The sequence below is a fragment of the Vigna unguiculata genome, chromosome 1 (assembly GCF_004118075.2).
Source record: "Vigna unguiculata cultivar IT97K-499-35 chromosome 1, ASM411807v1, whole genome shotgun sequence".
Classification (NCBI taxonomy): Eukaryota; Viridiplantae; Streptophyta; class Magnoliopsida; order Fabales; family Fabaceae; genus Vigna; species Vigna unguiculata.
The window spans coordinates 30,989,743-31,013,486 of NC_040279.1; the positions used below are offsets into that span (position 1 = coordinate 30,989,743).

A 23,744-nucleotide genomic window follows, 5' to 3' on the forward strand; every position below is an offset into this window, starting at 1 on the left:
ATCCGAATGTGTAATTGTTTTTCAAGGATTTAGTTTGATTCTTGTTAGTGTGTTTTTAGTGAATCAAATAACTTGGACGCAGATTCTTGCGATAATAGAACTAGTTAATAAATTCATTTTCAATCTATTTTAATTCAAGATTTCATAATTAATACAAAATTTATGTGTAAAGTTTACTTATATCAATATAATTAAGAATTCATGTATTTCTCTTCAAAATGATGTGAATGGAAGTATTGAAGATAAAAATAAATTAAAGTAGAATATGTTTAAGGAGAAACTAAATAAATCAAAAAGATAAATGCAAGAAACGTAAAATGCAGAAAATAAATTACAAAGATAAAATAATGGTTAAATATGTTTTTGTCCCTTAATTTGTAAAAATTGAAAATAGTCTCTCATCAAAACTTTAAACTAATTTAATCTCTTAATTTTGAAAATGCGTGTATTTAGTTCTTTTAACTTTTTTTTTTAAGTTTAAGTTTCTTTGACGTTTTAAATGCATTTCATGATAGTATTTGAGTTGTTTATATTGTTTAACTCATTTTCACTTCAATGTTTACTTAGAAACGCGTTTAAAACGTGAAATAAACTTAACAAAATCTGGTGGTTAAAAGGATTAAATTCACCCATTTATTAAAAATGAGAGAATAAATTAGTCTAAAGTTTCGAAGAGAAACTAATTCTATTTTTTACTAAAATAATGACTGGTAAAAGAAATTGATAACTTAAATTGTTACTATAATCATCATTAGAATTGTCATTATATGTGGCATGCTCAAAAGAATTTTAGTTGTAAATATAATTTGTTACACCTTTTTATCATAACTAATCTATTTACACTTTTCTACCTTGTTTTAACAATTAAGTTTTAAAAAAATTACATAATAATTGGAATAAACCGTTTAGAAACCACCATATTGCATCAGTTATGCTTGCTAGGCCCACTCTTACCATGGATGCTTTTACTTAAAGTTTCTTTTGAACTTCGTGTAACTTCTTCAAATTTTTTCTCATGAATCCCCATTTTTGTATACACTTTGAGTTTTCAATCATATCATAATTTCCACTCCTATGTTAATCATGTTTCGGTATCTTGTACTATCATCTCTTTTCTTTGATTTCTTCATTCTCAATGGATATATATTTACTATTTTCTTAATTTTGATACCCTCATGACTAGTTTTATCCCTTGGAGAAAGAATGTTTGTGTTTTCAAAATGTTATTATTTAAAATTTTGTTTTAGCTAAATTTTAGAAATTACTTGGTTAGATTTTAACATTATATATAATAGAAATGTTTTGTAATTTTAAAACATTGAAAATATAATTAGAGTTACTAGAATGAAATTTATGAAGTATCACCATGAGAACAAAATCAAAATAAATCGGGTTATAATCTCACTTTCTCGAGGAGCAATCACTCAAGAATATTTTCTTAAAACTGCTAACAAATCAAAGAGTACTCAGCATTCTCAAATTTATTATATTCCTGGAAATAGATTTGACCTTCATCAAACACCCTTAGATTCTAAAATGGCATGCGTGATATAGACCAAAAGTACAATTATATTTATGAAACTAAAAGAAAAATAAATATATTAATTATTATCTTAAAAATATAAAAAAAAATCTGGAATTCTAACATCAACAGATAAAAATTTCCATTCAATCCGTTTTATATAATCGATTGACATGTTTTATGAGAGTATTCAAACACAATATCTGGAGTATAAATAACAGAACTGGTATTTTTTTTTTCTTTTTTCTGAGATTCACTGCAGAACCAAAGACAAAAATGACTATAAAATGATCCATAGAAAATCTCAACAAAACACATAATCAAGTGCTATGAATTTGGTTACGTGTCAAGTTGAGATCAACCAAGAACATGAACATGTGACAATCTTAGACTATAAAATAATTTCGATGATACTCTTGGTACACACAAATATAAAGATTGAAACGTTGACGAAAGAAAATGATGTATTAGGTTTAATATTGATTAGTTTGGTTGCATAGAAGGTGCGATTCTCCCAGAAGCAGAATTTGCAGAACTGTAGAGAAACTGAGAAACAATGGAGGCACAGGGTTGCGCCACCATGTTGTTCCAGGCCTCATTGGCGTCGCGGCCACGTTTCTGAAACACGGGCGTGGCGCAAATGCGGTGGATCTTCCACCCCTCACTTCGGAGCATGTCGATTCTCCTAAGTTGCTTGCATGCCAAGTTGCACGTGTTCCCCTTCACGTCCCTCACCGCCTCCTGCAGCAGCCTCATCCTCGTCTCACCGCTCGCCGCCGCCTCCCGCCGGAAGTACGGGTGGAATTCAGAAACCCCAATGGCCTTTCTTATCCCACGCGCGTAATCGCCGTTCACGCTGAAAAACGGTCTCAACTCGTTCACCATTCCACAGCGGAGCATGTGGTCCACGCGCTGCCCCACGTAGGAATGGAGCACCGGCACGGACACGTCCACCCACAGAAAGCACCACTCGAACCGCGGTCCGAACCTATCCACCAGCGCCTTCATGTAGGAGTTGGATCCCCCCACCACTATCGGAACCTTGTCGCGGCGCGTGATGGACTCGATGGCGCGTGAAGCGGCGTCGCAGAAGTCGGAGGCGGTGAACTCCGTGTCGGGGTTCTGCGTCCCCAGCAGGTGATGTGGGATCCCACGCTGTTCCTCTTTGGTGGCTTTGTTTGTGACAATCTCAAGCCCTTGGTACACTTGCATTTTGTCGGAGTTTATGATTTCTGAGGGAAAACATGTCGCTAAGTCCACCGACAACCTCGTTTTCCCGCTCCCTGTTGCTCCCATCACCAGCACCACCTTCTCTTTTGGCCTCATCATCTGGGTTTGTCCACCGGAAGGAACGTTTTTCAGAGCCTGATGCGTTGGTCTACACATCACTGACATCGTCATGCTCGTAGAATAAAAGGGTCAGAAAATTAAACTAAGTGAGAGTGAGAAAACAATGCATATATCACGTATGTTGAAAGTTTTTGAAAGGAACTTTAGTGGTGAAATGTGAGATTGACTATTAACCATGGTTGTTGTTGTTGGTATTTATAGTTTTTTTGAAGATCGTAAAAGAAGGTCTAGGAATAATTATCAGTGAAGATATGGTGGTCATCACAATATATTCCTATGGTTTAAAATTCGTGGCGCGGTAGTCTCTGGTCAAACCCATCTTCCCTTTTCAACTGCATGTTGTTATCAGGTCAGAGATTTTCAAGCCTGATATTATTATTATTAGGGAAAAGTGTTTATTTCCTGTTTTTGAAAAACAGGGAGAGACATTGATTTGTGGTGAAACAAAAACATCTGTGTTGGGAAAAGTTTGTGTTTGTGCTCTGAAGAGGAAGCTAGCTAATTAAGGTGTCTGCAAAACAACATGAGTGGACCGTGAGAGCACAAGGTTCTTTTTCTTTCTTTGTATGGTGGGGCTGTGTAAGTATTAGAGCATAAAATTGTTGTGATAAGATGTTATTCGTTTCTTTTATTATCTGGAGATTTTGTCTCTTATACACGTTGAGAAGTTTGAGCTTGGGTGGCATCTTGCTCCTATCTCACAAGATCATACCAAATATATGGCCTTTTACTCGATCACGACACCGATTCGATCAATCCAAGATAGACTTCGAAACACTGTGCGTTTGTATAAATCAGAAATACTTTAGTTACCACTTTTTTGGGGTGAATATGTCGGAACAAACCTAGCTAGCTCAAGTGATTTCAAGTAAAATTCAATAGTACGGATGGAATATTTATCTAAGGACATTCATATCTTTTATGATATATTGACGACGTTGATATTTATACCTTTTCAATAAGTTTTGATCGATTAGGAACAATGATCCAGTCAACTATTGAGCTACTTAATCAAACATGTTATTGAATTGTGTAAACCAGATTAATTCAATTGGTGTTGCTGTTATCACTTGGATCAACATGCTAACTCTAATTTTCACATGTCAAATAGTTTAATTACTAGAAATATGAAACATTTCCTCTGCTTGATTTATATGTTAAAAATATATATTTGTGTTGTAATCCCAAATCTGTCTAACTAATATCATTAGGATCGATTACCATACATATAAGGTATTGTTCGTTTTTGAGCATAGAATTCCGTTACGGTTTTATCTTTAAAAGACGTATTTGAGGATGGAAGGAAGAAGGAGTATTTAAATCACTTTTGACCTTGACTTCTTAACAAGGTGGGACTATTAGGCGCGATAGGAATACAAGTCCTCCGGTTGAAGTCTAAAGAAAATGACAAATCATCTCTAATAAAAAATTTTAAGGAACATATGATGCCATCGTCAGGTTTGATCATTTCAATGTTGTGGCTTTTGATTCTCCTTATGGTAGAGCCTCCATCCTTGTTGTTCTTCCTCTCCGATGCCACTTTCCTTTCTCATGGTTCTCCATTCCTCCATGCTTGCACTATTGTTACTAATGATATGGGTTAAATTTTTTTTTATTTTGAATATTCATTTTAAAATTTTGATTATAGAATTCATTATTTTTAAACTATAATATTTTAAATTAAATTTTATTTAGTGATTTAGATTATGTTATCAAAAATTAGAAATATTTGATTGGTTCAAATGCGTTTTGAGTTGCAAAATGAATTTGTTTTTGAAATATTTTCACGATTGTGAATTGTACAAAATTTCATAGCACATTTATTAAAATCACTTTTAACTATAGTTCTAGCCAAAACTAGTTTTGTAAGTTATTTTTTACGACGATTCTGGCCAAAACTATCTTTGTTTCTCTCACTCAATTTTCTATTTGTTTCTACGACAGTTATTTTCACCCGTCATTGTTTTTTCAGTATTTATAATTACAATTCTCACCTCTAATCATCATTGATTATTTGAACGTATGTGTTGTTGATTCTTTACTTGCAACGACAATTTAATTAACTATGATTATATAATTGTCGTTAAAAGTTTTCTTTAACCGTCATTAAATACTTTTTGACGATAATATATGAAACTTTGATTTTAAAAATGAGTTTTTGAAAAAAACAAAACTGATCTGATTATAAGTTATTGAACGATGTTTCTTATTACTTGAATTTTTAAAACATGATTCATTATAATTATTTTCATTTTTATTGCATTACTTGTGTTCTAAAAAATTTAGGACTTTATTTGTAACTATTACTAAATAAAATTCTTTTTATAACTGTTTTTTAGTATATATATTAAGTTACCTTTTTATCTTTATGAAGATAACTCATCTTATTTATTTAACTATTTACAAAACAAACATTTATATCAATATTTTTTTAATCGCTTTTCTTTATATATATATATATATATATATATATATATATATATATATATATATATATTTACTAGTGCAGCACTACACATGAGTGCATGGCAATAATTAATACATAAATTAGAAAGAGATCATCTAATATATTTTGAGACAAAATTTTATATAAGTTTTTCATATTTTAATATTTTTCTTTTTTTTTCAATGCAACTTTTAACAAATTGTATTATTGTGTTTGGAGTGACTATAATAAACTTAAAATAAACTCTAATATTATTTTAAAAGGAAAGGTTTAACTCAATTCTACCACACTGGTTGCTAAATGAAAATTCTCTTCACATATAAACATATGTGGTCCTGGGTTTTTCCAATTAGAATTGCCTCCATAAAAATGAGTTGAAAACCCTAATGAGTCTTCAGCAGGAAATTGCTTATGCAAGTTAATTAAGCACCATCTTTTAATATACAAATGACTGAATCAATTGATCAATGTGAGTCCATTTTTTCATGACTATATAATGAATGATCCTCTAAAACAAAACAATGGCCTTTGCAAGCCTTTGTTCTGATCAAAGTAAGATAGTCATCAAAATGTTAAAAACAAAGTCGTTAAATCAGGTCTTCCACTCATCACTTTCTCTTATTTTTATTTTATGATATTTATTTTAAGATCTATTTTGGAAAACATGGTAGACCCACATGTCATCATGTATATACATCCATTTTGACTCTGCACTTGCAAGTTTGATTTCATTACTTTCCTACATATAAGAAGTAACAGATAAATAAGACAAGGTGAGTGGAACATGTTTTCTGTTTTGGGGAGATGCACTTTGCTTGTCAAGGAAAACACAAGTGCATCAACCATTACCTTTTATGGAGTCCTTCTTCTAACATGTGTGCTTGCTTATATCTTATACATGTCCAGAAGATTCAGTAAAGATATAGAATTTAGATTCTCTATTATAATTTCTATTTTTCTATTTTTTCTGTACTAATTTTATAGCGTGTCTTCAAAATATATTGATAGACACTTATATTAAAGTTTTAAAATATATTAAAAAAAAATTAAAGTACTAACATTAATAATATATTGGATTAAATATGTTCTGGTTCGTTAACTTTCAGTGAATTCTAGAATTAGTCCATTTTGAAACTTTGAACAAATTTAGTTTTTTATCTTTTAAAATATAAAGATTTAGTTCTTTTAATCAAATTTTGTTAAGTTTATTTGACATTTTAAACGCATTTCATAATAGTATTTACTTCACATTAAAGTAAAAATGTGTCAAACTGTATAAACAACTCAACTATAGTGAAATACCTACGAAACATCAAATAAACCTAATAAAATTTGATTAAAAAGACTAAATACACGCATTTCAAAAAATGAAGTATTAAATTGGTCCAAAATTTTAAAATAGACTAATTTTAAAATTCACTTAAAATTAAAGGATAAAAATATATTTAACCTTACTGTAGTTTGAAGACACAACAGCATAAAAAAAGGATAAAGAATCTGGTATCTACTTGACATTACATTGGAACATGATCACATGTGTACAATTATATTTTGTAAGCCTCGAAGTGAGGATGTGAACTTTTGCATGATGGCACCGAAATAGTTATATTGGGACAATAGCCTTCATGTTAAATCACTATACGTGGTTTCCCACAATTGTTTCAGGATGGCCCCAGAATTCCAAGTGACAGAAGTTTTGTTTATAACAACACAACAACATGGTTTGCTTCAACATTCTTTTTGACTCGTTTTCTCACCTCAACATATTCTGAATTTGACTCTGAAACTGTAACTGTTACATGGTTTGTCGCCGGAACAGGGGAAAAACAGAGATAGTGTGTCTTGAGATCAGACCCATTCGAAAATGCACGATTTTGGAAACCAACTACAAAATATTACATGAAAAATGATATTTTTAACATCTAGGTCATTTTTAATTTTCTTTTTACAAAAATAAAAATTCACTTTTTAAAATGACTATTTTATTTCTAAAAATAGGTTGTCAAATAACTCATCTACATGTCAAAATATTATTTTTCATGTTACATACACAACTCAATGGACTACATGTGTTTCACAAATAAAAACATACCATACCACTGGTTATCATATTTGTTTACATGACTACTCAGTCACTATAATATCATATTTATAGGGATGGTCTAAAAGTTGACAATATTTGTGATGGATATTCATCAAAGTTATGCATTGATTAATATAAAGAAAGAGAAAATAAAAAAATTACTATTAAAATAAGTTAATTTGAATGTTATCATTACAATTTAATTAATTTCTTAGTTATAGGAGATATTTGAATATTTGTCGTGAGAAGGTTTATTATTTTATGATTGTAAATATTGTATAAAAAGACTTTGCTATTTTCTCTTACTAAAGATTCCATGTTAAAATAGTTTTGTTGAGTCTTTTAATATGATGTTAAATATATTTTTTCTGAAAAAAAAAACTTTTCACTATGAGATCCCTACAATTTCTCACCATCCTATATATTCAACAATAACTAATTAACTTTTATTATATAAATATGTAAAAAATGGATGTAAGTCTAACTCAACTCAAACCAAACGTGAGTTAGATTTATTTTTAAAGTGAATTATAATTTTACTATATATTTAATCAATGACATAACTCTATTAAATCCATTACATCAAATAGTAATATCTTGAGTAACATAATTTGCATTAAATTTTTTTTATTAGCTTAATTATATTTAATTATATTTGTTAATATTTTCTATTTTTAAATTTAAAATAACAGATAAAAATAAGGAATGAAAAAAAGAGAGACAAAAATTTAAAAGACGTATTTGTACGAATTAAAATCATGTAAAATAGTAACACAAGTGAGTAGGTGCGTACAAATATTGTCTAATAAATGTATTTTACAAGGTTAAGATAGTCAAATAGTAAGATAATGAGTGCAAATGTTATCCACTAAATCCAATTCATAGGGTTAACACAGTTGATTTTACTTTATAAGATTATATCAAAACTTATTTTAATATGATTAGTTGGATTCTAAACCATAAATCGTATCACCAATTCAATTTATAGTAAATATTTAAATATATAAAAGAAATTTTATATGTACATCTGTGTAGATGAAAGTTTGTGTTTGTGTCAGTAGAAATATGTGTTTGTATGTGTATATGTAGAAGTGTTTACACATAGGTATAAGTTGTATCACACTTTTTAAATTGAATCCACACGAAATTGTAAGAAAATTTTAGTAGGAACTTACTTTCTTTCTGTTTATTGTTTTGTAAATAAATTAATAATTATTAATATTCATTATTCACTTAATGAAATGAAACACAAATTTCATACTTATAAAAATATTAAAAATGAACAAATATAAACTTTTAAAGTAAAACATAAATTTAACATTTATAAAATGTTAATAAATAAATAAATAAATATAAAATTTTAGTTTAAATAAGTTTTCTTTTATTTCAATGATGATTTTTCAATTTCATCTCATTATTTTGAATGTTTTAATTATATAATTTTTAAAAAAGTCCGTCCCTAATAATGTTACAAAAATAACGTCACTATCATAGATTAAACAGAAGAAAATTATATTAACTTAATCTTTTAAAAATGAAAACTAGATTAAAAACATTGAGAAGAGAGAAGAAATTGAAAATATGTCATACTAACAAGATTAAAAAAAAATCTTAAAATTTTACTTTAAAAATGTAGTTAAGCCCCCTTAGTCCATGGGAGAGAATGTGATCAATAGATGGATGTTTCTTCCTGCACCTGTCAAATTTCTTCATGCATCCCTCTTCCTGCACCCGTCGAATTTCTTCATGCACCCCAATCAAATGGATTTTTATTTCCGGTATGTTTTGAAAATTTTTTTGGGAGAATACTCACTCATCCCACCCCGAAAAAAAAAATATTGATGGGTGTGGGTGCAGGAAGAAACACTCTTTTGTGGAAACAAGCCCACTACTTCCCCAATATTAATGCGCTGAAGGTGAATGTAAGGTGAATGTTGTTTCTATGATCGATCGAAGAGACAGTATAAAAGGAGTTAATCATAAATCCTAAACCGTTCTCGCCATGCACTTAGCTTCAGATTAATTACTTCCAAGAAATATTATCATTTTTTGTTTTGGAAGCTAGGTAAGTATGGTAATCAATATGACTTGGTTTTTGAGAAAAACATGCTGGTAGCAAGAACACAGCCACAGCGTGAGGCAACAGGTAGATGATTAAACTATTTCAGGGATTTGAGTCTGTAGATGATTCTTCAGGCAGAAGAAATGTGTTAAGAAGTTGTAAATGTTGCAATAATTAAAGAGAGAAGACAAAGAGCAGAGTTCCATTTTTAGAACTAATAAGCAATGCTTGGAATATTTCACTAACAACTAATGAAGAGCTTATTATGTACATTTTTTGAAAAGGAACTAATTAATGGGATTGGAAAGATCAGTGAGATTGAGATTAGCACACTTGGCACCCTGGAGCAACAGAGATGAACTGAAACCAAATCTATTTGAGTCAACATCAAACTGCACTACATTATCCTCCATTTGATATCCTCCAATCACAACCGCCGTTCTCCTACGCTTCCCACCATCCACGAAACCCAAACACCACACATCCACTCCTCCCTTCTCAATCCTCACCATCGAATTACCCCCGAAGATTCTCCAGAACACTTCCTCGCTGTGCATCACCAGATCAACGGTCGGAACCGCGGGTCCCACTCTTGTTTCCGCGAGGTCTCCCGCAGAGTAGCATACCCCAAAGGGCTCAACGGCCTCCGTCACCGATAAGTTAAAAGCTGAGGACTCGTTGACGAAAAACTGGACGAAGAGTTTGTAAATGGAACTTTCCAAAACGGTGTAGGGCTCCGCAGTGCTGATCTTGGTCCCACCGAAGCCGGTTTGATCAAGGGTTAAGATGGAGGCGTTGATGGGAAGAGCCTTGCCGTTGATCTTGATGGAGGTGAGGTTTATGAAATACTCATCGGAGGGTTGTGAGTTGTGGGTGACGACAGTGTCGGCGACGGGGTTAAGAATGAGGGGGGTGTAAGTGAGGTCAATTTTGGAAGAGAAAAAGTAAGAGATGGAGGTGGAGGCGAAGATAGCTGCGCCTGTGTTGGATGACGCAGGCAAGCAGAGGGAGAAAGAATGAGGGGAACTCAATGCGGTGCTTATTTGGGCCGGGAGGGAGTAATTGGACCGGCCCAAAGCGGCTAGTCCGGTCACATTGGTAGCGAGGCCTTGGAGCAAATGGGCGACGGCGCAGGAGAAGATGAAATCGGAAATGAGAACGAGTGGGGTCTCAGAGGTGGTGTCGTAGGTGGGAAGGGCGAGAGAATCGATGAGGGCGGTGTCGAGAAGGGTGGTTCTTGTGAGAGGGTTTTCAGGGAAGAGGGCGCATGTGTCGTTGGAGCAGGCGTTGGAGGGGAAGGAGTCGCATGGGGAGGTGTTACAGGGGATTTGATGGGAGGAGGATGAGGTGTAGGTGGAGTCACAGAGGAGCCAGGTAAGGGAGGAACCGAGGTCGAGGTGGAGTGTGGTGTGTTGGAGTGGGGTTTTGAGGAAGAGGGAGAGTGTGTAGAGTTGGGTGGAAGGGTCTTTTGTGATTGGGGCTACCAAGGGGATTTGGAGTGTTGGTGTTAGAGACAAGAAGAAGGAGAAAGCCAAGAACGAGAACCTGCAGCAGAGAGATGGAAGAGGCATTTTCGAAGGTTCCGGGAGGGTGATGAAGACGCTGTGGTTGGTGATGGAACGTTGAGAACATAAATGCCATGGAATTCGTGGAGAACTGTGCTACTTACGTCCACCCATGGCAAGTGTTGTCGGTGCAGTGCAATTATTATTGTTATATTTTCATATGCTGCATGTATAAAGTACACTTGTAGAGTGTGGCGCTAAACTACCTTATCAATTAGTATAAAGATGTATACACACCCTATCATATTTGACGTCTTTATAGATAAATAAATAAAAATATTGATTTAGTAAAATTACAACTGCATAAAAGAAACAGAACAGGAAAAACTAAATGAATGTCTCACAAGTGATCGCAGTATCTCATATATTATGATGGCCATAAGTCACTTCCTATCTATAAGGTAGCACTTTACAGACTACAAGTCTACTTACTTGAAGCAAGGAAAATTAAGCTGGATTAGTCACGTCAACCCCAGTTAAAGAATTCCATTGCGTGCTTAAGATCTAAACAACAGCATCAGTATCTGTATCACAAATGTGTGTTATCTGTAGCACATCTATCAAGTGTCAAATATAATACAAGTTGCTTGAAAAAGAATATATAAACTAGTGAAATCTTGAGTTATAGTATCCTGTTGCCGTTTCTGTTGAGCTTTGTCCAATATGATCTTGTGATATGCTGTAAATAAGAAATGAAAATAAAGGAAATAATAGGCAAAATTGATAATATACAACAGTGACCAAAGCCAAAATCTTGTAACCCAAACAAAATCATAGAAGCTAGACTTATTTCCTATGTTATGCACGAGGTTGATGACGGCGCAGAACAAATACAATCTCTTGGCAAGAAAAATGTACAGCTTCTGTGCTGGTACTTCAGAAGTCTTGCTTGCTCTTTCAGTAAAGATACGACATTCGGCATTCTTAGTTTTTATTATATAACTCACTTGCGCCTTGAGGATACCATATGCTGATGAGCCTTGATATCCTTTTGTATTCTGTCTGCATACAAGGGTAGGCAAATTGTCTTATTGATCTCATTCAATAACACTTCTTCAGTGATGTTATCCTTTATGCTTCGCATTACCTGTATTAAAAAATTTACAAAAACTGTTCAACAGGCCTTTTACATGAATTAATAATACAAAAAAACCATAGACAATCAAAAGATGATTGCGTAACAGAATTAATTGAAAAGTACAGTATGTTTTATAACCTTTCTATAGGTATTGATATCATTCGGAGTTGCTTTGTCTATTCTTATCCGCATACAGACCCAATGATGCTCCCCGGAATCCCAGTAGCATTCAATGATCTTTCCGGAATAGGAAGAAATGTCTAATGCATCTGAAAATCATTTGGAGCCAAAAATTAAAAACAAATTATGGCTTCACCTTTCCAGATATTAATTTATGTTATAGCTAGCTTAGACGGATTCAATTGTAAAGGGAGTCTTGCCAATGGAATGAATACATTTCAATCGGAATTCAAATATGACCAAAATAGGTTAGTTCATGCAAATAACTGTCATCTGGACAAATAATAATGACATTATGATCGCATAAAGTAATAATGATGGTCTACAAGTTGTACAACCTTTAAAAATAACATTCTCTTCCATGAACTTCTTCCGTCCACGTTCAAACAGAAAAAGCATGGGACGATCATCAGCTCCCACCTGTCAACAAAGACATCGTAAACAAATTGTCATATTAGAAAAGAATATAACACCAAATAAACTAATTTAAATTTTGAACTTAGGAAGGAATACTTGGACAACCTCACAAAGGAAATCAACAGAGTTCATCTCAGGATATTTCCACTTCAGAAGACCTTCATGTGTGCGAGGGACATATGGATCATCCCAACCCTGACAGAACCATTACTATTAACAATGGACAAGTAGATAAACCAAAAAGCCTATACACACATTTGTGATGATATATTCTCATCCAGTTAGTATTCGTTAAAAACCAAAACTACATCAGTATTAAAATTTCTCAAAATCCAATATTGACTCATGCGGCAAAAAAATAACTAAGAAATATGAACTTCCTCAGCGAAGCATTTTTTCAGTACATCATCCTTAAACAGCGGGTGTTTCCTACAAGCCAAAGTGTTCGTCCAACTATCCTACACATCCAAGCTTAATTTGGGAGGTTCAGTCCTCTAGAGACACTAATTACTACCTGGAGTACAAGACCGTCTGATGAATGCGATAGTTGTGGAATGAATTTATGTAGGAGCTTTGATACAGTGGATAGTAACCAAAATCCCTTCCTCCTCACCTAAAACAAAAATACGAAAATATAAACAAAATAGCTTATCCCACTGGAAAATGTTTCTGAAAATGGAATACCAAAATAATCATTATACATACACTAAATGGTTCCAAGTCATATCTATAATAAGGATTCGTATTTTTTGAAAGGCCCTCACGTTCCATGTTACGAGGTTCAATTACTTCTTTCTCCAGCAATTTCCACCTTTCATAAAACGGCAGCTGCATGTATTAGACCAAATGGGCATGTCAAAAGTTAGCCAATCACAAATGTGAACATCATCAATCCAAGGACTTACAGGGTTCCAGGCGTACGTTATGTAGTATATTATGTCCTTTTTAATGTTTAACCAACTTTCCAAATACTCTCATTGGAATGATTACATAGTCCACATTAGCAGCCAGACTTTATTGGAAATTAGAAACCCACTCCCAGAAATATTGAATAGTATCTGATATTTTATGGTACCAGTAGTTAATTACAGGTTAAAAAACTAGACACTCTTCTCAGATGATAATGATGATGATGATGATGATGCCTTCAATTATTTCACTATTTGCATTGTCTAGCCTGATCCAAAAAATAAGGATTACTTGTGATCAGGTATTTTCAAACTTCCTAAGAAAAGGACACAATTCAGAGGTAGTTTCAAAATCCAACTAGAAGCTTACATGTGCTCTTTTTACTTCATGATTGTTTGTAGACACTTTAATTAACTGAAATACAAATATTTTGTTAGGAATACATCTGGTTTTAATTGACCCCGAAATACAACTCAAAATAGCAAGCGTAAACAAGAGTTAACCAGTTTAAATTTCTTTATTTTATATAATATAATAATATAATAGGAGTAAGACAAACCATCAAAGAAGTCAATAATATCTCAGCATTGTAGTTGTCAATGAATGTGTACCTCTGTCAAAGAGACCTGATTGATTGCCATCAAATCATAGATGAGGTATCTTCTCTCTTGCTTATGTGTATGTGGATCCCTGTCAATAATCATCTCCCCATCAAGTAGTGTGTAGTGGTGATTCCTCTCAGGTGTACCCTTGAAAGCAATTGAGTTAGCATTTAGATAACCTAAAACAAAATTTATAAAAGACGAGACACAGTTTCCAAATACCCAAGACAGATAAAACTCACTTGACAACAAAGTAAATTGAATAAACATATATACCCCATTTGAATATCTGCAAGGAAATCGCATATTGATCCTGTGGAAAAGAAATTTTCTGTCAATCAAATAACATCCATCACAAGTAATCAGCATCATATAGCGTGTCCCATCAGCTTTCCATGTGGCATAGTAATATCGTTGTCTCAAGAGTTGCAGGTTGTCCCTGCAAAAGAAAAAACAACGATATAAACTAAGTTGTTAAAACCAAGGAAGATGATTAACAAAAGTGAAGACTTAGATTTACAATCAAGTTTTAAAATTAATCTCCTCTCTCAAACTCAACTGCATAAAATGAATATTTTGTTCACTTCTCATAAAAACAGAAAAAGGATAGAACTAAGAAATGTCTTTGATCACAGAACATCCATTAACTCAGCCAAATTTGTTTGGTAGGCCAAACGGCAATTTGAAGTTAATATTTGCATTTTTTTTATAGGTAGGAATTGAACACATGTCAAGGAGTTTATAACAACTTAGTCAGGTCCCTATGGAAATTTGTAGAATATTCTGTAAATACAAAATAATATTAAAATAAAATCTTAAATATTCATAAAAAAAATTAAAAATAGACTTTAAATCTAACTCAACCTCACTGTACTATAATTTGACTAAATCTTTAGTCGATGTAATAACAAAAACCAAAAAAATTGTCTATGTAGATGCAAATGGGTCAAAAATTTGTTTAATTGACAGAAGTTAAATTATAATATATACAGGGTGGAAATCTGGAATTTGAAGTTCCAAAATGTTTGGAAATTAGTCACAAAGGTTTTGACAAATGATCCAACCCAAATTAAACCAATAGAAAGTATGGAATCATGACTTCTCTATTGACATCTCTGTATAAGAACTAATATATCATAAAGATCCTGTTATGTTGCTTTCAGTTATTCTTCTCCATCAGCTCTACTAAAAAATAGAAAAGATTTTTTTTAATGTAGTGAAAGAAATGTCAGCCAATTTCAAAATTTCTGAAAAAAAAAAATAAGTATGCTAAACAAAATTTGCAAAAAGCACAAGATGAAATGTCAATGAATAGTGCAAACTTCCAGTTAAACAACTGAAAGACGAGTGACGATAAAGAACACATACTTTAGGTACTGTTAATTCCTAAGACCTATTAGATAAGAAAAATCATTAATGTCCATATCAGTAAAACAGTGAAGTCCATTCTAAAGTTCCGTATAAATCTCAAAGTAACAAAAACCAAAACGATCAAATGTATTAAGAGTGGACCTGTTCAGAGAAACAGGGTGTGACCCAGGAAACTGCGATCGTCCTCTTCCCTAAAAAGAGATAATATAAATATGAAAACCAAAAATAATGCAATTAATTCATGGAAAAAGTGTAATCACAAGAAACTAATGTTTCCAAATAAATAACTATTTGGCTTCAAAGTTCTCCTGAAATTTTAATGAGATGCATCATATACAACACATTGCTCTAGATAGCATAACTTTGTGTAAAATTGATAGAGCTATCTTAACTTTAAGGGGGAGATGACAGGAGAAATAGAGAGACAGAGAAATATTGCTTAATTGAAATTTATTTCCTAGACATTACAGTAGTTATATTATATACATTTAGACTCTTCATAGACAAATACTGTGTAGCAAAAGAGTGAACGGGTGTTACTTGCAAAACACTACTTCCTATGAAAATTAAATCATATACGTTATGCATGAATCTTGTTAACATGTGATACAAAAAAAAAGGCATTCTTGATTATCTCAACTACGTTGAGTTTAAATCATTTTCAAGAAAATGTATATAATTCAACAAAAAGCCAATTCAGAAACCCACCCCTGGGTTCAACTTGAGCAGTTGATAACAAACTTCTTGCATCTCTCGCAGCTGGTTTGGAGGAATTGGATCTCCCAAAACATCATCAGTTGTCAATACTTCATTTCTGACTATATTCTCCTAGAAGATAGAACCAAACACAAGAATAATCCCAGAAAAAAATTGTGAACAGACTGAAGGTTCGTAAAAACTATGATATATTTTCTATTTCAACCGAGTACATAAATGAGAAAAAAAATGGAATTATATAAGGAAAAAAATTCAATATTAAAGTGGCCACATATTGATCTAATAGCCACTTATTAAAAAAAAAAAAAGTTCTGTTATCAGCATATACAACTAAGTCTCGACAACGAAAATAGAAAGATGCAAAAGATGAAACAAATTCTATTTTTATGCCATATCAGATATTTTTCAACAAAAATAAAACAAATTAAATGGAAAACTCGTGTTCATACAAACACTTCAAGAATCCATCCAAGTAAGGTGTTCCTTCAACCCAGTGGAGTGGAAGAAGAGCAAATCATATAATTAAGAAGCTGAGTAAACAGAGTCAACAAAGTGGACATACCTGTTCTGGAATGTGCACATAATTGTCCACAGCCGGGGCAGTTGTGCCACGGTAATCAGGATCCGGAGTTCTCTTCCATTCAGGAGTTTGAGGACAAACAAGATCTTCAGGTTTCTTTTCACGATAAAACATGTACAGGGCGTCAATATAGTCCTGCTTGTAAATTCCTGGGTGACGTGCCAAAGCAAATTTATTTATCGCCTGGAAGATAAGCACAAAATTGCATTACACGTTAATTACTCAATTCATGCATGTATTGAAAACAAACCAATGAATTGTCCAATAAATTTACTCACCTCGGTAACAGATATAGATTCCGTACGCACAAGAAAGTGAACAATCATATAGCCTGTGCGATTATGCCCATGGGTACAATGTACAAGTATATATTTCTTGTCATTTGTCCTTTGGGAGAAAAAATCTTGAACCTAAAATGAATATCTAACAAGTATAAATCATAAAACCTCAAGTAAGATATCAAGCACTGTACCACCATTGTTAGGAACACTAACAAGAAGACAATACTTGACTATCAAATTGTGAGCATTAATTCAAAAAAGCAGTAAAAGTAATGCTCGTCAATTCTAACAGTGAATACTATCAACACTGAAAAAAGGAGCTACCTCATCACAGAATTTTTGTACAGATTCATCATCAGGTACAGCATCTCTTCCTTTGCATCTTATCTGCACAAACAAACAGAAAATCTAAAGTCAATTGCAATTAACATTTCATAAACAATAGAATGAAGATATAGTTACCTTGACATGAGAAATTCCTTCTTTTGTCCAATCTGATAGAGGATAATAACGAGTAGTATTTGTCAGATCAATCACTAAACCAAGCTGCAAAAAACATATAGTTAAGGACTAGGAAGCTGGTTGCAACACATTGTATACAACACTACAAAGAAAACATGCGTCCATTCATGGGACACAACGTAAAATCACAACAATGAAAGATACTCCTTGTTTTAAGGATACTCTTAAATTGCTTGAAGTTGTTTTCTTATTCCCCCAACCATTGGTACAGCTGTTCAGGTAACAGATAGAACATTTAAAAGACCCCACAACGTTTCAAATTTTCCTCTTTCCATGATTACTAATCTTTCTCTGTTAGCGCAAAACAAAATATAAATACTACTATCCTCAACTCTTCAAGTTTCTACCTCTTTCTCCTCAAATCCTATACTGTAATCTAAGTTGTCCCGTGTCATATATATGTGAACAATAGCAAGTTCCTTTAGATGTTGTGAAGCTATAAAATGAAAATTGTTTAACATTGCAAAACAAAAAGTTCAATCACACAAAAAAAGATGATGAAAAAGACACATCAGTAGATTCAAACAAATCCACCCTATGACTTATCTATTTATATTGCAACTTTTGCACGTCAATATACTGTTGTCTCCCTTATTATACTTAAACACATACTTATTTCCAAGCTGAATATATTAATCAGAGGAAATTGTTTATTACTGTGCATTTGATGTACTTACTTCCCGACCTAAGACTCTTTGTTGATGAATCGCTTGCTTAGGAGTATATTTTTCACGTGGAATGTTATCATTGAAGGATTCACCGAGTGGAACCTTTGAAGGGATTATGCGTCCTAATTCTTGTCCATGTGCTGGGCAGTCAAACCAACCTGCAATATAAAATCAACTAAAAATAAAAATCTATAAAAAATAAACATAGAGTAACGTCACTACAAGAATGAAGAGCGGTAGCAGTAAAAAAGAATTCAACTTCGTAAAGAAATTGTAGGCTAGTGTAATAAGTGGAAATGGGCATGACCGTTAATTTTGTAAGGGATTGATGGGTTAGGAAGTTAGTTGTGATCAAAAGTTATATCCAAGACCTTGATATCGAAATGGGATGTCCATTAGTAAAATTGTTGAGGAATGTTTTAATTCCTTGACTGAGATCCTGGTGAGATATGTGTGTGTAATTTTGTATGCTAGAGTTTTCTGAGTAAAGGTGAGGAAGAGAGTAAGACTGATATCCAGCTCAATCCTTAACAGAGGTATCATTTAGTGAACACCAATGCGAGATTCTACAGCAATCAAAGATTTGGAGGTTTGTATTGAGGGACTCAAGAAGTTGTTTAAGACTTCGCAACAAGATAACAAGTTGATAGAAGAATCACAACAAATCAATAGGAAGGACATGGATTCAATGAAGGCTTTGCTTCAACAAATGTTGATCAAGATGAATTCCATGGGTGAGTCAAGTTCGACCACTCCACCAAACGAAACAATAGGAGACTTCACTCTAGTACCTAGCGTGCACAAATTCCATTTCGCAATGGCTATGATTATTTTGAATGGCATGCCAAAGTTGAGCAATTCTTTGATCTTGAGATGACTCTGGAGGATCAACGTGGCAAACTTTTGCTTTTGTCGATGGAGGGTAAGGCATTTGTGTGGCAATGGCAATACTTTACATATAGCCAAGCCACAAAGAAAGGATGCTTGCAAGATGTGGCAAGTCAATTTCATACAAGTTATTACAATGATCACATTTCGGAATTATCCAAACTGGGACAACAAGGTTCTTTGCTAGATTATCTTGAGCGATTTGATGAATTATTGGCTCAATTTGATGTGACCGGAGAAATGGTTCTTTTTTTTTTCGGGGAGGTTTACAAACTTTATTGGAGAAGTCTGTAAGGATTCATAACCCGAAGAATATCCAAGATGCAATAAAATTAGCACGCTCACATGATGATATACTTCAAGAATTGGAAAAGAAAATGCCTAACACCAAAAATCTTACATAGCGGACCACAAGAGCAAAATACAAGAAAGTAGTCCTTATCAAACCAGACACAAAAATCCACTCCTATGACTAATATTCAACGCCATCAGTCAGTTTTGTCTTTGGGATCACGTTTAGTGACAGATTTGAAGAGCTCTAATCTAATTAATGCAAATAAGAAAGACATGAACGACAGAATTGCAAAAGGCCTGTCAATTTTGTGGACAGCAATGAGATAGACATCACATGCAAAAGTGAAAAGTATAGGATAAGCTTTGTGCCATTTTTTGGTTCACAAAGTGACGTGGAGATGAACAGTGATGCTGAACCAGATTCAGGTGAGGTGCATGCAACTTTGGCAATTGGGCAGAAGCTGCTGCACCAAAAGGATGTGCATATACCTCTCCATGCATCGAAGGGCATGATAGGTGGACAGAGATTAGAGTAGGAAGGCACAATCAAAAAATTGGAGGTACCTCTAGACATATTAGACCAAAGGTTGAAAAAAAAAGGCAATCAAGTTGTCACTGAACTACAAGTCAATTGGAATCATACGAGCCCAAAGGACGCTATTTAGCACAAGTTGCTCCAATTGAAAAAGCAATTTCCAAATGTAAAACGGCAGGAAGTAGAGCAGGGAGGAGCAAATCCTTGGGGCAAGGCCTTCACAAGATGGGGCCATTTAATAGGTAGAAATAGGCATGACCATTAATTTTGTTAAGGATTGATAGGTTAGGTAGTTTATTGATTAAAAGTTATATATAGGACCTTGATGTATGGAAATTGGATATCCATTAATAAAATTGTTGTGTATTTCATGAGTGAGATCCTGATGAGATCAGTGTGTAATTTTGTGTGCTAGTGTTTTATGAGTAAAGGTGACGAAGAGAGTAAGATTGATATCAAACTCAATCTTTAACACCTGGAGCCAACTATGACAAAAGAACTAATTACAAAACCATTCATGCATAGTCTATTAGTTGCACACAAAAAAATGGCAAATTAGTTAAAGAAACAGGTCTTCTTTGTGCAATAGTGACTTGTAATAGTGAGTTCAAACTACGCAATCAATTTCAATTTTCCAAGAAGAATAATGATTAGTCAAAAGATAAAGTCTGCGTCTATAATAAAGCCCATGAAATATGCCCGTATGTCACAATGCCTACAGCTTATAATTAACACTTTCAAAAAAATAACCTACCCGAATTGCGCAAAAGTAACAGACATTTCACATACACAACCATCTTCCATATAAGCCCACATTTGCTATAACCTTTTTGGAGGAATATAATTGTTCCCTTTTATTCAAAAAAAAAAAAAAATCTCTTTCATGGAGCCATTATGAAGAAAAAAACGAGTATCTAGCTATAATAAGTTGAGCCAAACACGATAACTCTAGTTGGCGCAGGGAAAAAATAACCCTCCAAAGCCAAAGGTAACTTATAGCTCATTTATTTATAGCAACTCCATAATTTGTATAGTTAAGTTCCTAAGACCAAAATAGAAAATATACTAGAATGAGATCGAAGTAGCGGGCAACATCTTCACAAGGTAATAGTCTATAATTGACAACCAAAACCGTCTGAATTGTATATAAGACAAACAATACAAGAACCTACCATCAGGAACCATGTTCCTATCATAAGGTCTAGAATTCATATTGTAAGGTCCCCGTTCATGCCCTCGATCCATGTATGGGGGCTTTCTTTTCAAACCTCTGCGTGTATCCTCATTATTCTGTTGCATAAAGAACTCACAATAAGAAAAAGAATGGGAGGTATCTGAACAGAAAAACACGACAAAATATAAACAAGTCAACAACACTAATCTAAGAAAATGCAGAACACAAAATTGCAAGTAGTAGAATCAGTTGAACAAGTACAACTAAAGACCAATAGCTACACTTCCACACACACGTATATATCAGAACAACCAAAAGGTCGTTGTGCAGGCAGTTTACACACTGAAATTCATTAGCACAAGACAAAACAGCAAAACGTCACCTTAAAAAACTTCCATAGGTACCATAATACTTTAAGACAAACGCTCACAGAGCAAAATTCAGAAAAGCATGATAAAGGTGGATACAGTTATTCACGCGTCACTGAATTTGGAAAACTACTTATATTAAATTGTGAAAACGTGACATTAGATGACGCATTACATCTACCGGTATTAATCCACGAACAAAACAAAAACAAAACAGATAGAAAACACTATGTCTTGTGTTCTCGAAAATGAAGACCGATGTTAAGCAGAAAAAAAAAAGTTGAATTGTTCTGGAGCGCCGGTTTTTGGTCCTAGTCACAATCGTGGTGCTGGGTAAACCTAGATTAAGTAGCGAGTAACGAAAGAAAGGGAAGAAGAAAAGAAGTAGAAACAGAAAACATATGCAAAGTGTGAAGATTATGGTTGCGGAAAGGATGAATCGAATCTACCATGTGATAGCTCATGGGAGTAACAGATTGAGAAGAGTAGGAGAGTGAGGTAGGAGAGAATGCGGTTAGGGTTTTTGATGGATGAAGAAATGGAGAATTGATCTTCGAAGGAGAAGAATTTAAAGATCTGCTGTGGTGTGCGCCACCATACATATCCGGGTCTTCGCCCCGTAGAGAACCGACATAACCACCTCTTTTATCTTTCTTTTTTTCTCACTTTATTTATTTATTTATACTCACCTCTCCTGCCTTCTTTTCAAATTTCATCCCACACCCCTGTATTTTCTAAAAATAATAACTGAAATCATTTACTAAATGATAAAATTATTTAATTTAATAAAAGTTAAAAATAACACGGAAAAAAAAAACTGTATGAAGAGGTTTAGTTTGCAGAAAAATTAAAACATATAGCTTAATAAGGATGACGTATATAAACATTAAAAAGATAGAAGAAAAAAATATCAATATATATAATTATAACTGAAAAAACTTATTCTCTTTTCTATCACATTTTTATCATTAATCTTCTATTTATTTTCCAAAAAAAGTAAGGAACCAAGAGGAAAATAATATGATTACATGTCAAAAGGTTAATGTAGGTTTTTTTACCAAATTAATGTAATTAATTTTTTTCAAATTTATTAAAATAGATAATTTAAAAAAAAAAACTAATGAAATGGTGAGGTAACACAATTTTATTAAGAAGAAATCGAATTAGATTTTTTATTCAAAAATTAGTTTTTTTTAATTAATTTTTTTTATTTTCTTTACCATAAAGAAACACATATAATAGTATAATATAAGAAAAAAATTAACTATCTTTTACTATTATATCATAAATGAATCATAAAAAATTACTTGTAAAAAACTACTTAATATGAAATAAATCGAAGTAATTGAAGCAATTTTTAAAATTAAGTATAGATGGAATATAAGTATAAACATAATTTCAAATTTTATGTAATAATATATAAATATAATATTAAAATAAATAAAAAATAAAATGAATAAAGTTTGGAAGAATTGTGACTTCCCTCAGTCTTAAATAAGAACCGTCCATGTTTTTGTTGTTTTATTTAATAAATTTGAAGATGAAAGTAGATGAATTTAAAAATGATGTTTGTAAAAGTATAATAATTTGATTGGTGTGATAATTAAAAAAAATTAGTATAAAATTACTATTTTAGTCTAATAGTTAAAATTGATATATTATTATTATTATTATTATTATTTATATATTTAATAATAATATATAAATACCAACTGAATATCCATGACCATATATAAAGGCTGCATGTAACTAAAAGTATGTCACATGCAAGAAGAGAAAAAACTAAATTCACTAAAAAAATAATTGATCGTTTCAAACTATTGTTTAATGCAATTATATTTTTTTTAAAAGAATGAGAAATGAAAAAGAAATTAGGAGATAAAAGAAAGGAAATGAAGCATGTTTGCAAGAGAAACTGTAAAAGAAATGGATATCTCCAACATTGTTTTTCTTATTCTCTCTTTCCTTCATTTAATAATACTCTATTTTTTTTAAATTTCTCCATCTTTCTTTAATTAGTTTATATGTTAAAAGTATTTAATTTTTATTAATTAATATTTGTTTTGTTTTGTTTATTTATAAACTAAAATGTTAATATAACAATTTATATTTAAAAAAAACTATTTATTTTA

At 32.6% G+C, this 23,744-nt stretch overlaps 3 protein-coding genes across 3 annotated transcripts; all 3 read right to left on the minus strand.

The window, feature by feature from the left end:
• Positions 1 to 1,736: 1,736 nt before the first annotated feature.
• Positions 1,737 to 3,022, minus strand: LOC114164424 (adenylate isopentenyltransferase 3, chloroplastic-like). Its single transcript, XM_028049096.1, has one exon. It carries the CDS (start codon positions 2,921 to 2,923, stop codon positions 2,006 to 2,008), a length of 918 nt encoding a protein of 305 aa, XP_027904897.1. The 5' UTR covers positions 2,924 to 3,022; the 3' UTR covers positions 1,737 to 2,005.
• Positions 3,023 to 9,669: 6,647 nt separating this feature from the next.
• LOC114183771 (gamma conglutin 1-like) lies at positions 9,670 to 11,284 on the minus strand. The gene has a single exon (XM_028070903.1). The coding sequence runs from the start codon at positions 11,032 to 11,034 to the stop codon at positions 9,751 to 9,753; it is 1,284 nt and encodes a 427-aa protein (XP_027926704.1). The 5' UTR covers positions 11,035 to 11,284; the 3' UTR covers positions 9,670 to 9,750.
• A 207-nt stretch (positions 11,285 to 11,491) lies between these two features.
• Positions 11,492 to 22,253, minus strand: LOC114183760 (mRNA-capping enzyme-like). Its single transcript, XM_028070891.1, has 17 exons — positions 22,062 to 22,253; positions 21,243 to 21,360; positions 18,363 to 18,511; positions 17,626 to 17,709; positions 17,488 to 17,550; positions 17,161 to 17,292; positions 16,865 to 17,065; positions 16,294 to 16,413; positions 15,727 to 15,776; positions 14,491 to 14,653; positions 14,224 to 14,361; positions 13,409 to 13,531; positions 13,218 to 13,316; positions 12,809 to 12,898; positions 12,625 to 12,706; positions 12,245 to 12,375; positions 11,492 to 12,115 (listed from the first exon to the last, which is right to left on the minus strand). Exons 1-17 carry the CDS (start codon positions 22,212 to 22,214, stop codon positions 11,972 to 11,974), a joined length of 2,040 nt encoding a protein of 679 aa, XP_027926692.1. The 5' UTR covers positions 22,215 to 22,253; the 3' UTR covers positions 11,492 to 11,971.
• Between the last annotated feature and the right edge of the window lie 1,491 nt (positions 22,254 to 23,744).

Bases quoted from the DNA above. Each gene is read 5' to 3' on its own strand.
- LOC114164424 (XM_028049096.1), bottom strand. From the start codon at position 2,923: ATGACGATGTCAGTGATGTGTAGACCAACGCATCAGGCTCTGAAAAAC.
- LOC114183771 (XM_028070903.1), bottom strand. From the start codon at position 11,034: ATGCCTCTTCCATCTCTCTGCTGCAGGTTCTCGTTCTTGGCTTTCTCC.
- LOC114183760 (XM_028070891.1), bottom strand. From the start codon at position 22,214: ATGTATGGTGGCGCACACCACAGCAGATCTTTAAATTCTTCTCCTTCG. The intron at 21,361-22,061 runs GTAGATTCGATT...TTTATGCAACAG, and splicing joins CTCCCATGAGCTATCACATG to AATAATGAGGATACACGCAG. The intron at 12,376-12,624 runs GTTGTACAACTT...AATGATTTTCAG, and splicing joins AGAGAATGTTATTTTTAAAG to ATGCATTAGACATTTCTTCC.